Raw genomic sequence first — 10,182 nt, 5'->3', positions numbered from 1 at the left:
GAAGTTTCAAAATTGTATTTCAAACAAAGTAGCCTGCCATGACAGTAAAATGATACAGTGAAGTCATTGGTAATAATAATATCAATCGCTACCACTAATAGTGTGTTCAAGTCCTCCTGGGATGTTCGTCTTTACGAGGTGAGAAGTCGTGTTTACGATATCATGTGCGTTCAAGTTTCTTTGGTCAGAGCAAGATGGCGGCGTACCTTCTTCTTTAATGAACGAAAACACAGCAATGTTTGTTAACTCTGCTTATAGAAAATGAAGAACAAAGAATGCGCATCAGGTGAGTTTTAATCTTTTACATTTTAAATTAATCTATGAAGCCACTGTAAACTGTATCGTTATATATTAGGCTCATTGTTATATTGCAATGCTAGCTTACTTTGTTGTAAATGACAAAGCCTGACAGTGTCACTGCTAAATACCGTTATATTCAACTAAAAACGCTGCATCAATTGATTGCGCCCTGATTCTCACTGACACGCCCCCAACTCGTACAGATCGGGGCTTAAAGAAAATCCCGAACTTCCCACTGGTATTTATGTGTATTTACTCGTAAATACAATCTTTACGACATGACTTGAACGCACCATTAGAATCAGACATTGTGGTATTGAATGATTACTTACTGATCATTTACACGGTATGTAAAAGTTAAAAACCATGCACTGCTTAAGAACTTTGGTAATTTACGTGCAATTTGATACAGGGAAAATGTATTTACCTGCAGTATTGAGTCGTCGGCAAGCTGCGCGTGCGGGTGTTGAACTTAATAAAAGATCTTCTAGATCACTGTCAAACGATTTAAACTTATTTCCAGGTTTTGTTTCAACTGATTGTCGATTTGCTTAATACAGCACTCTTCTTCTCCCTTCCGTTTTGGAGTAGGTTTTACCGTTTTAGTGAGAAACACTGCTTCAACCGATTCAGTGCGTGAATGAGTTGATAAAAATGACTTCGATTCCGAACCGATTCGAAAGATTTATTTGCTCACGAATCGTCCATCGCTAATTCAGATCCCAAACTGCTGATAGGGAGAAAAAGAGCACGCAAATTTACTGTTGAAATATTGTGAGGGGAAAATGATTCACTTCCTCGCCTACTTATACGATGACCTTAAAGTATGTACTCTTTTTGTGAAGAAAAAGTACATACTTTTGAGTGTGTAGCAGAAGAGGTTTGGGACATACTTCCGTCATCTATAACGTTTAAACTGCCCTGTTGTAACGCACATTAGATAGCACTACTCTCACAGTAACTAGGTCACTATAGCAGCAACAACTATGGAGCAACGCGAAACGTGGGGATCTTTGGACCAGAATCAGAAGATTTGGATCGTCTCACTGAAGCAAAGGTAAGTAATAAGTGTAATAATATAATCTATTAAATGTCTCTAATCAATTTACCACACAGGATAAAGTATAATAAATAACAGAGTCAATCAAGTAGGGAAAAAATAATTATATTATAACGGTTCGACTGATTCGTCTCTTTTAAATTCTTAATGAAATAAAATCAAAACAGAAATAACAACAAATGATTTGAATAGTAAAGACCCAAAATATATTTAAACAAAAAAAAAACCAAAACAAATATGACAATTCAAACACCCAATAAGGATTCAAAATAATAAAATACTGAATTTCACAAAGTAAATTTCAAAGTCAGTGTCTGTTTCTCAAAAAAACATTCAGTTTTTAAGGCTTGAAATCAGTTTCACAATAAACTTCAGGATGTTTTTCAAACGTAATGTCCAGTTCAGTTCGAGTTAAGGGTCTCAATTTCAAGAATATGAGAGCAATGTCCAGCAAAACTGAAAAAAAGTTAAATCCAGGAAAAAAAACACACTGTTCGACCCACTGAAAATCCAGGTGGAGAGAGGGAAAAAAACTCAAAAATAGTTTGATCCTACCAGTTTGACAATTTCACACTCTTTTCTGTTTCCAGGAACGAGATGATGGAATGGCTCGCCAGTCCGAACGGAATACGGAGATTCAGCAAGGACAGGATTCAGGAACACAATTCTCAGTGAAGAAAGACAGTAAAAAAAAAAAAAACCCGGCCTTGCAACAACAAAGCCGAAATAAGCATTAATGTCACTGTCCAAATAAATCATTTAAAATTAAATCAAACTCTGGCTCAATCATTTACACGTGCATGAGAACACACGCGCTAATCACCATGTGCTCAATTGAACACTAGGGTCTATGCACACTGTTAGCAAAGCTAGCACCGCATGGTGCATAGTTCACAATAAGAAATAATTTCTGTCTAACACGTGAAATATTCTACAAACCTTTAAACATGACTATATACAAAGATTTAACACATTTAAAGCATTTTTGAAAACTTTTACATCACTCATTACCCTTTTAAATTCCATTTTCATCTAACAATTCACAGTATTTGCAATCAAAACAACAGAATACACTTTTTATAACAAAGTTTGTACTCACCAAGGAGAAATATAAATCAGAAACAAAAAAAACAGATGTTTCTCCCCGAAAGAGACGTTGATTAACGTTATCCTTTCGTCTGTCTTGTCATGTCCTGTTCAAACTTCGTCACGTGTACACTATAATTCTCATAACTTTACCTTCTAGGAGTTATAAATCACAGATTTAGGTTTCAACTTGCCAATAATCGATTGCTGGATTACTAGACAGAGGATTCTGATCATATATTGCGCAACTGCGTCTTCTCTCGCTCAAGTTCACTCTCGTTCTGCCTGCTTGTGCGCAAACTTTTTTTTCAGGGGGCGGGGCTAACCTTTCACCTCACCAATGAGCAATGGTTTCAGGAGTATTTCTAATTTTAATTTATAGGAGCAATATTTCTGCATATTTCTTCTTTCTTTTATACATATTATAACAATAATAGTTAAATAAAATTGCCAATAAATATTAATGACCTAGGTTAATGACCTGGGTTACACTCTCCCCTCCTAAATGTATGCAGGTCCCTCTGCATAATGGAATTCAGATGATGTCAACAGGAGAGTGAGTTCTATAGGGCTTCATATCTTCCAAAGAAGCAGTAGTTGCAGCACTCAGACTGGAGAACAGGGATTGAATGACTAAACTGAGAGGATTTCCCAATTGTGGGTAATGAAGTCTTTTTGGAGCTTCACATAGTCTGGTTGAACGTCTGAGACTTTCAGTTTCAGTCTCCTTACTCTGGTTCTCTTGGGAGTCTTTGCGAGTATCACTTTCTCTTCGGTTGGGAAAGCTACTTCCTTCACATTTCCTATTTGAAGTTTCAGATGATCCACTGTGAGTACCTGGTTGCTCCTGATCTGTAACCTGCGTCGTTTCTCTTCCAGATTCCACAACTGAGCTTTCATCACAAACTTCAATTTCAGGCTGATCTGATAGGTTGCTCTCTACCGGTTGCTGTGGAGTAGGACAATCATCTTTCTCTGCATTGGAGGATTCCACATCAGGTAAGTCTCTTTTATCCACAGGATCTTTTGGGATAGGATATTCTTCACCCTTTTCCATTTCAGGTTCAGTACCAGGTAAGTGGACTGTTCTTCCACTGTTGGAAAGAGGAGTGGGGTTTGAGTTGGAAATAATTCTGGTTTCAATCTCGAAAGACATTCCAGGATCATAATAGCCCATTTGATTACAAGGTGACTCTGAATGCTCGCTCATACTTTCAAACTCCTCAGGTTCCTCAACACATCTGGCTCTGGTTCTGGGTCTCTGAATCACTTTTCTTTCGACAGGTTCATCATATGCGCTTGCCGACAGGAATCCACAAGGCAGCAGCAGATCCCTGTGCAGAGTTCTCAAAGGTCCATCCTTTCTTTCTGGTTTTACCATGTAAACGGGTAAGTCACATGCTTTCTTTGTTACCACGTAAACATCAGGCTCCCACTTATCTGCAAGCTTGTGTTTGCCTCTCAAACGAACATTTTTCACAAGTACCCGATCACCGACTTCAAGAGTGGAGGCAACAACACGTTTGTCATACCTCCTCTTATTTCGTTCCGCTACCTTTGAAGCATTTCTGGTTGCAACCTTGTAACTTTCTTCCAGTCGGTTCTTGAGAAGACTATCAGATCATCAATAAACACAAGCACTTCCGTCCGATTGAGATCTCCCATACAGCGTTCCATTAATCGTTGAAACGTGCTTGGTGCATTTGTGATTCCTTGTGGCATCCTGTTAAATTCCCAGAATCCCAATGGGCATACGAAGGCTGTTTTTTGCTTATCAGACTCTTCCATTTCAATTTGATAGTAGCCCGATTTCAGGTCGAGGACTGAAAACCATTTTGATCCGGTCAAGACTGAAAAGGCTTCTTCCAGGTTAGGAAGAGCATATGCATCCTTGATTGTCTGAGAATTTAACTTCCTGAAATCGATGCACAATCTCACAGAATTGTTCTTTTTTCGCACCACAACTATAGGAGATGAGAATGGGGATTCTGATTCTCTAATAACCCCAGCTTCAAGAAGCTCTTGGAGATGCTTCCTGACTGCATCCACATCTTGTGGGTGAATTGGTCGGGCTCTGTGCTTGAATGGTGTCTCATCACTGAGCTTAATTCGGTGCTTCACTTTGTCGGTGTGACCATAGTCTAGGTCATGTAATGCAAAGACGTCAGGCATGGAGTTCAACAGGGATGTTATTCTCTTTTTCCACTCTGGCGTAAGAGGAGAATCTCCGAAGTCAATTGGAATGTCTGACGGAATATTTTTCATCTTTTCACTTTCAGCATGGACTTTGGATAACGGTTTTTCCATCACCTGCTGGACTGCATGGACTTCAGCTATGACTGTCTTTGGGGGAACCACTAGATCAGTTTGAGTGTCATTCCTCACTACAACTGGAAATTGAGCAAAGCGTTGCCCTGAAGGTAGACTGTGCAGAGAACTTGCCACTAATAGACCACCAGGTAAGGATGTTGTGGTAGGGTGTTCCACTGTCACCCATTTTTCAAAGAGAGAGCCTTTAACTTGAATATGTCCATTCAGAACTACAGTGCATCCTGCTGGTACAACCTCTTGTTGGTTACCGTTCAGCTTTACACACCCTACAGTTCCACTAAAAGCTTGCCGCTTCCTCTTCTCCAGTACATTTATCACAGCTTGATAGCCATAGCAAAGGGACTTGAGGTTGGTTGTGTTCTCTTGAGTGCAGTTGGTGTATAACACATCAAGCGAATTAGTACCAATTAGGATCTGTGGTATGTTTGTCAAGTCAGGGACTACCAGAGCTAAGGTTGGGACTTCGGCTTCCACCCCAAGGAAATTTTTGGGAAACTTCAGGTTAAGCTCGACATAACCCAAATAGGGTACAACTTGTCCGTTGGCTCCCTCAACTTCTAGAAGATTATCCAAGGATTTCATGGGGTGCTTCCACAAGTACTTATCATAGTAGGACTTAGGAATGGTTGTCACCTGCGATCCGGTGTCTAGGAGACAGTTCACTTCTCTCCCTTCAATTTGGATTCTGGTGGTGCACCTTGTTCCTATTAATCCGTTAGGTAGTCCACAACATGAGGACGCGTGAGCATGCTGGTGAAACAGATATCCATTCTTCTTAGGGCATTGTTCTCTTCTAGTCTCTGTCCGCCCAGCAACAGAGACGGACTTCAGTTTAAAGACTTGGAGTTGAAACCATTCTGAAGGTCCCATTTGGCCTGTCGCTCTCTTAACTCACAGCGTTTCTCATCCACTTTGCGAGGGTTTGCATCGTTCTCACAATTAACCGCAAGATGTCCATCCTCTCCACAACGGAAGCAATAACCAGGACGAGGTCTAATGTGTGACTGCCAGGTGGGTATTGAGTTCTTGTTCAGCTCAGATTCTCTAGATTTGGGTCGGTATTCCACAGGAAAAGTGCTCAAAGCTGGAGACTTCTCTTGAAATTCCCCTTGAAATCTTGGGACAAGATGAGCTTGGAGCTCCGCTATTTTCTGTCTTAATTCAGAAATTTCATCCACCTTGGGACTCTTTTCTTTGCGAACAGGCTCAGTCTTCATCATGTTAATCTGTGCTTGAAGTTTTGCGACTTCTTTCTTCAGACTTTCAACTTCAGACTTTTCAACTTTGCTTTTAGGCTTGACAGACTTCTGCTTTGCACTTAACTGACTGGGTAATTCATCATTGGGCTCATCAGGTATGTCGCTGCAGTATACAGACTGTTGGTGAGATGCTGATCGTAACTTAAGTGGAATCGGAGCGTGTCTGTTTAATCCAAGATGCTTCCTCATCCTTTCTTCTTTCAGTGACTGCTTGTCTTCTACAGTACGAATAAGTACTACAAGTTCAGCGAAAGAAGGGGGTGTATCTTTCTTTCCTTCCAGCTGCAATTCAGCAATCAAGCTGTTGTCCCAGCAACCCCTGCAAAATTGCTTAAGGAGACAACGGTTCCGTTCAGCTTCAGCGATACCACCTCGTCTAATCGCAGTGCTCAACATCACATGAAGACGGTGAAGGTAGGTGGAGGGTTTTTCACCTTGATTTTGCAGGGCACCAATGAACTTTGCAAACAGTTCATCTCCGTCCTCCACTGAGCCATAGACAGACTCCAACAGCTTCAAACACTCTGATGGTAAGGCGTATGAACCGATGTGCTTGACAACATCCGAGGCTGGAGGCAGCAGACTGTCGAGGATCTTCCCAGTCTTGTGTAGATCAGAGAGAGACTTATCGTTCAATAAGAAGTCTACACTCGCACACCAGGTGTCGAAATCAGGTTCATGGCTGGGGCGAGGGCTCCTTCCAGAAAAGACTTTGAGACGAAAGGCAACATGAGAAGAGGATGTGGAATCACTTGTTCTTACTACATGTTCCATGACTACTCGTTGAATTCCTGGTGGAGTCAAAGCACTGGTTGGTATGTTCAAGGACATGGTTTCAGAAACACTGGCATCAGCACTCCTCATATGGTAATGTGACATTGTTTGTGCGCTCCCCTTGGCAGGGTTTTCAGGTTCTCGGATTGGATCATTCGGTAGTGGTGAGAGCTCTAGTGATGACATCATTTTTGTTTCTGCTTGGCCGTGTTGCATAACAGCAGGTGGTTGGCATTCCTTATTTAAGTATGGAAGGGTACTCACATGCATGCCGCTGTCATACACAGGCTGTTCAACTTCTGGCTCAGGTCTCACTAATTCTTTTTCTGGGAACATCAATGTGGAAATCTTTTGCAGCTCGCATTGAAGCACTTCCTGCAGTGTTTTTCCACTGGCACTGGCAATGGCCTGCAGATTCTCCAAATAATCTTCCGTAACACTGCTACCTGCTGCAGGTGTGTACACACTTCCCAAGCTGCGCACATGAAAGACAATGTTAGCATCAACCGTGCTTGTGATGGTCATCGGCAGTGAAGACTCCAAATTGTGCATGGCAGATTCATCAGAAAATTCCACAATGGCATTACGGTGGTACTCTGAGTTGGGATCATCAATAATTAAGTTGCGCTTGATGGACCCATATTTCATTATGCAGGCTTCTAATTCTTGATCAAGGTCAGAATGAGTTAAGCCACTTACAATGACTGTTTTCTTGATGTCAATCTTCTCACGTTTCACAACTTCCATCTCTGCTTGTAGGACAGATTTTCTTTTCAGTGAAGGGAGGGGGGGGTTACTTGTTACTTAAGCTCTTTATCGTCTGTTGTGGTTATCAAGTTGATATATAACTATTACACTATGCTGTAATTTTGCTCCTGCCTGGCTCGCCAAGTTTTATGTAACGCACATTAGATAGCACTACTCTCACAGTAACTAGGTCACTATAGCAGCAACAACTATGGAGCAACGCGAAACGTGGGGATCTTTGGACCAGAATCAGAAGATTTGGATCGTCTCACTGAAGCAAAGGTAAGTAATAAGTGTAATAATATAATCTATTAAATGTCTCTAATCAATTTACCACACAGGATAAAGTATAATAAATAACAGAGTCAATCAAGTAGGGAAAAAATAATTATATTATAACGGTTCGACTGATTCGTCTCTTTTAAATTCTTAATGAAATAAAATCAAAACAGAAATAACAACAAATGATTTGAATAGTAAAGACCCAAAATATATTTAAACAAAAAAAAAACCAAAACAAATATGACAATTCAAACACCCAATAAGGATTCAAAATAATAAAATACTGAATTTCACAAAGTAAATTTCAAAGTCAGTGTCTGTTTCTCAAAAAAACATTCAGTTTTTAAGGCTTGAAATCAGTTTCACAATAAACTTCAGGATGTTTTTCAAACGTAATGTCCAGTTCAGTTCGAGTTAAGGGTCTCAATTTCAAGAATATGAGAGCAATGTCCAGCAAAACTGAAAAAAAGTTAAATCCAGGAAAAAAAACACACTGTTCGACCCACTGAAAATCCAGGTGGAGAGAGGGAAAAAAACTCAAAAATAGTTTGATCCTACCAGTTTGACAATTTCACACTCTTTTCTGTTTCCAGGAACGAGATGATGGAATGGCTCGCCAGTCCGAACGGAATACGGAGATTCAGCAAGGACAGGATTCAGGAACACAATTCTCAGTGAAGAAAGACAGTAAAAAAAAAAAAAACCCGGCCTTGCAACAACAAAGCCGAAATAAGCATTAATGTCACTGTCCAAATAAATCATTTAAAATTAAATCAAACTCTGGCTCAATCATTTACACGTGCATGAGAACACACGCGCTAATCACCATGTGCTCAATTGAACACTAGGGTCTATGCACACTGTTAGCAAAGCTAGCACCGCATGGTGCATAGTTCACAATAAGAAATAATTTCTGTCTAACACGTGAAATATTCTACAAACCTTTAAACATGACTATATACAAAGATTTAACACATTTAAAGCATTTTTGAAAACTTTTACATCACTCATTACCCTTTTAAATTCCATTTTCATCTAACAATTCACAGTATTTGCAATCAAAACAACAGAATACACTTTTTATAACAAAGTTTGTACTCACCAAGGAGAAATATAAATCAGAAACAAAAAAAACAGATGTTTCTCCCCGAAAGAGACGTTGATTAACGTTATCCTTTCGTCTGTCTTGTCATGTCCTGTTCAAACTTCGTCACGTGTACACTATAATTCTCATAACTTTACCTTCTAGGAGTTATAAATCACAGATTTAGGTTTCAACTTGCCAATAATCGATTGCTGGATTACTAGACAGAGGATTCTGATCATATATTGCGCAACTGCGTCTTCTCTCGCTCAAGTTCACTCTCGTTCTGCCTGCTTGTGCGCAAACTTTTTTTTCAGGGGGCGGGGCTAACCTTTCACCTCACCAATGAGCAATGGTTTCAGGAGTATTTCTAATTTTAATTTATAGGAGCAATATTTCTGCATATTTCTTCTTTCTTTTATACATATTATAACAATAATAGTTAAATAAAATTGCCAATAAATATTAATGACCTAGGTTAATGACCTGGGTTACACTGTCAATTATCGTCACAGTTAAAATCCTCCACATTCAGTTTAATTTTCTACTGTAAATGAGAAACATGTAGTCGAATGTTGATCAGCCATTTGGGGGTCTTTAATGCAGAGACTACCCTCATGTGTTTGCAGTTTAAATATAAGTGAAGTTATTAAACGTAATTCCAGGAGGAGTACGCCCATCTAATCTTCCAATTAATACCAAGGTATAAAACCAGCAGCTTACCTCTTCCCATTTTTAGTTCCTGCAGCATCCCTCCTCCTCCCCTGCTCCTCCTTTTGTACAATTTTGCCTGTTATGGGGGGCAATCGGAGCTCAGGTAGAATATCCTCTCCTAGCCCCTCTATAGCAGAAAGCAAGCCAAATCTGTTTACCACTTTCACTAAGACTATACGGGCACACAAACTCGTGAATGATGCATTTAAAAGTTAATGGCAAAACGTATCATTACAAAAGTTCACAATGCTGCTGCAGGTGAAATATAATGTGAATAAAATAGAATAAATATATTTTCGTCAGGTTAAATACTGATAATTCATCCCTCAAACCCCTTAATCTAATGCCGCGTTCTAGGTAACCCGTGTTTTTACAACCTTCTACCCATGAAAGTGCACCGGAACAGCAGTCAAACCCGTGACTTCCCACCCGTGAACTCGTACTAGATAGTTGTACTCCCAGTTACGAGCTCTGATGTCACATAGCCCACGATACAACAATGGCAGCCCCTACAGATGCGGTGTTACATTTCCAAATATTCAAAT

The 10,182-nt window shown here is 39.9% G+C and overlaps 2 protein-coding genes across 2 annotated transcripts; both read right to left on the bottom strand.

Moving 5' to 3' along the window:
* Positions 1–1,332: 1,332 nt before the first annotated feature.
* Positions 1,333–3,996, bottom strand: LOC307121458 (uncharacterized protein). The gene is made up of 2 exons (XM_079809053.1): positions 2,460–3,996; positions 1,333–2,066 (listed from the first exon to the last, which is right to left on the bottom strand). Exon 1 carries the CDS (start codon positions 3,825–3,827, stop codon positions 2,982–2,984), a length of 846 nt encoding a protein of 281 aa, XP_079665179.1. The 5' UTR covers positions 3,828–3,996; the 3' UTR covers positions 1,333–2,066; positions 2,460–2,981.
* Positions 3,997–5,604: 1,608 nt separating this feature from the next.
* On the bottom strand, positions 5,605–9,221 carry LOC307121816 (uncharacterized protein; the record flags this gene model as incomplete). Its single annotated transcript, XM_079809575.1, has 2 exons — positions 8,942–9,221; positions 5,605–8,548 (listed from the first exon to the last, which is right to left on the bottom strand). The coding sequence occupies exon 2, from the start codon at positions 7,555–7,557 to the stop codon at positions 5,605–5,607; it is 1,953 nt and encodes a 650-aa protein (XP_079665701.1). The 5' UTR covers positions 7,558–8,548; positions 8,942–9,221.
* Positions 9,222–10,182: the final 961 nt, after the last annotated feature.

The sequence above is a fragment of the Gobio gobio genome (genome assembly GCF_949357685.1).
Source record: "Gobio gobio genome assembly, chromosome: 25".
NCBI classification, from domain to species: domain Eukaryota; kingdom Metazoa; phylum Chordata; class Actinopteri; order Cypriniformes; family Gobionidae; genus Gobio; species Gobio gobio.
Note: the sequence above shows the minus strand (reverse complement) of the source record. Positions and strands in the feature narration are given on the sequence as shown.

Excerpts from the sequence above, each read along its gene's own strand:
- LOC307121458 (XM_079809053.1), bottom strand. The coding sequence starts at position 3,827 with ATGGTAAAACCAGAAAGAAAGGATGGACCTTTGAGAACTCTGCACAGG.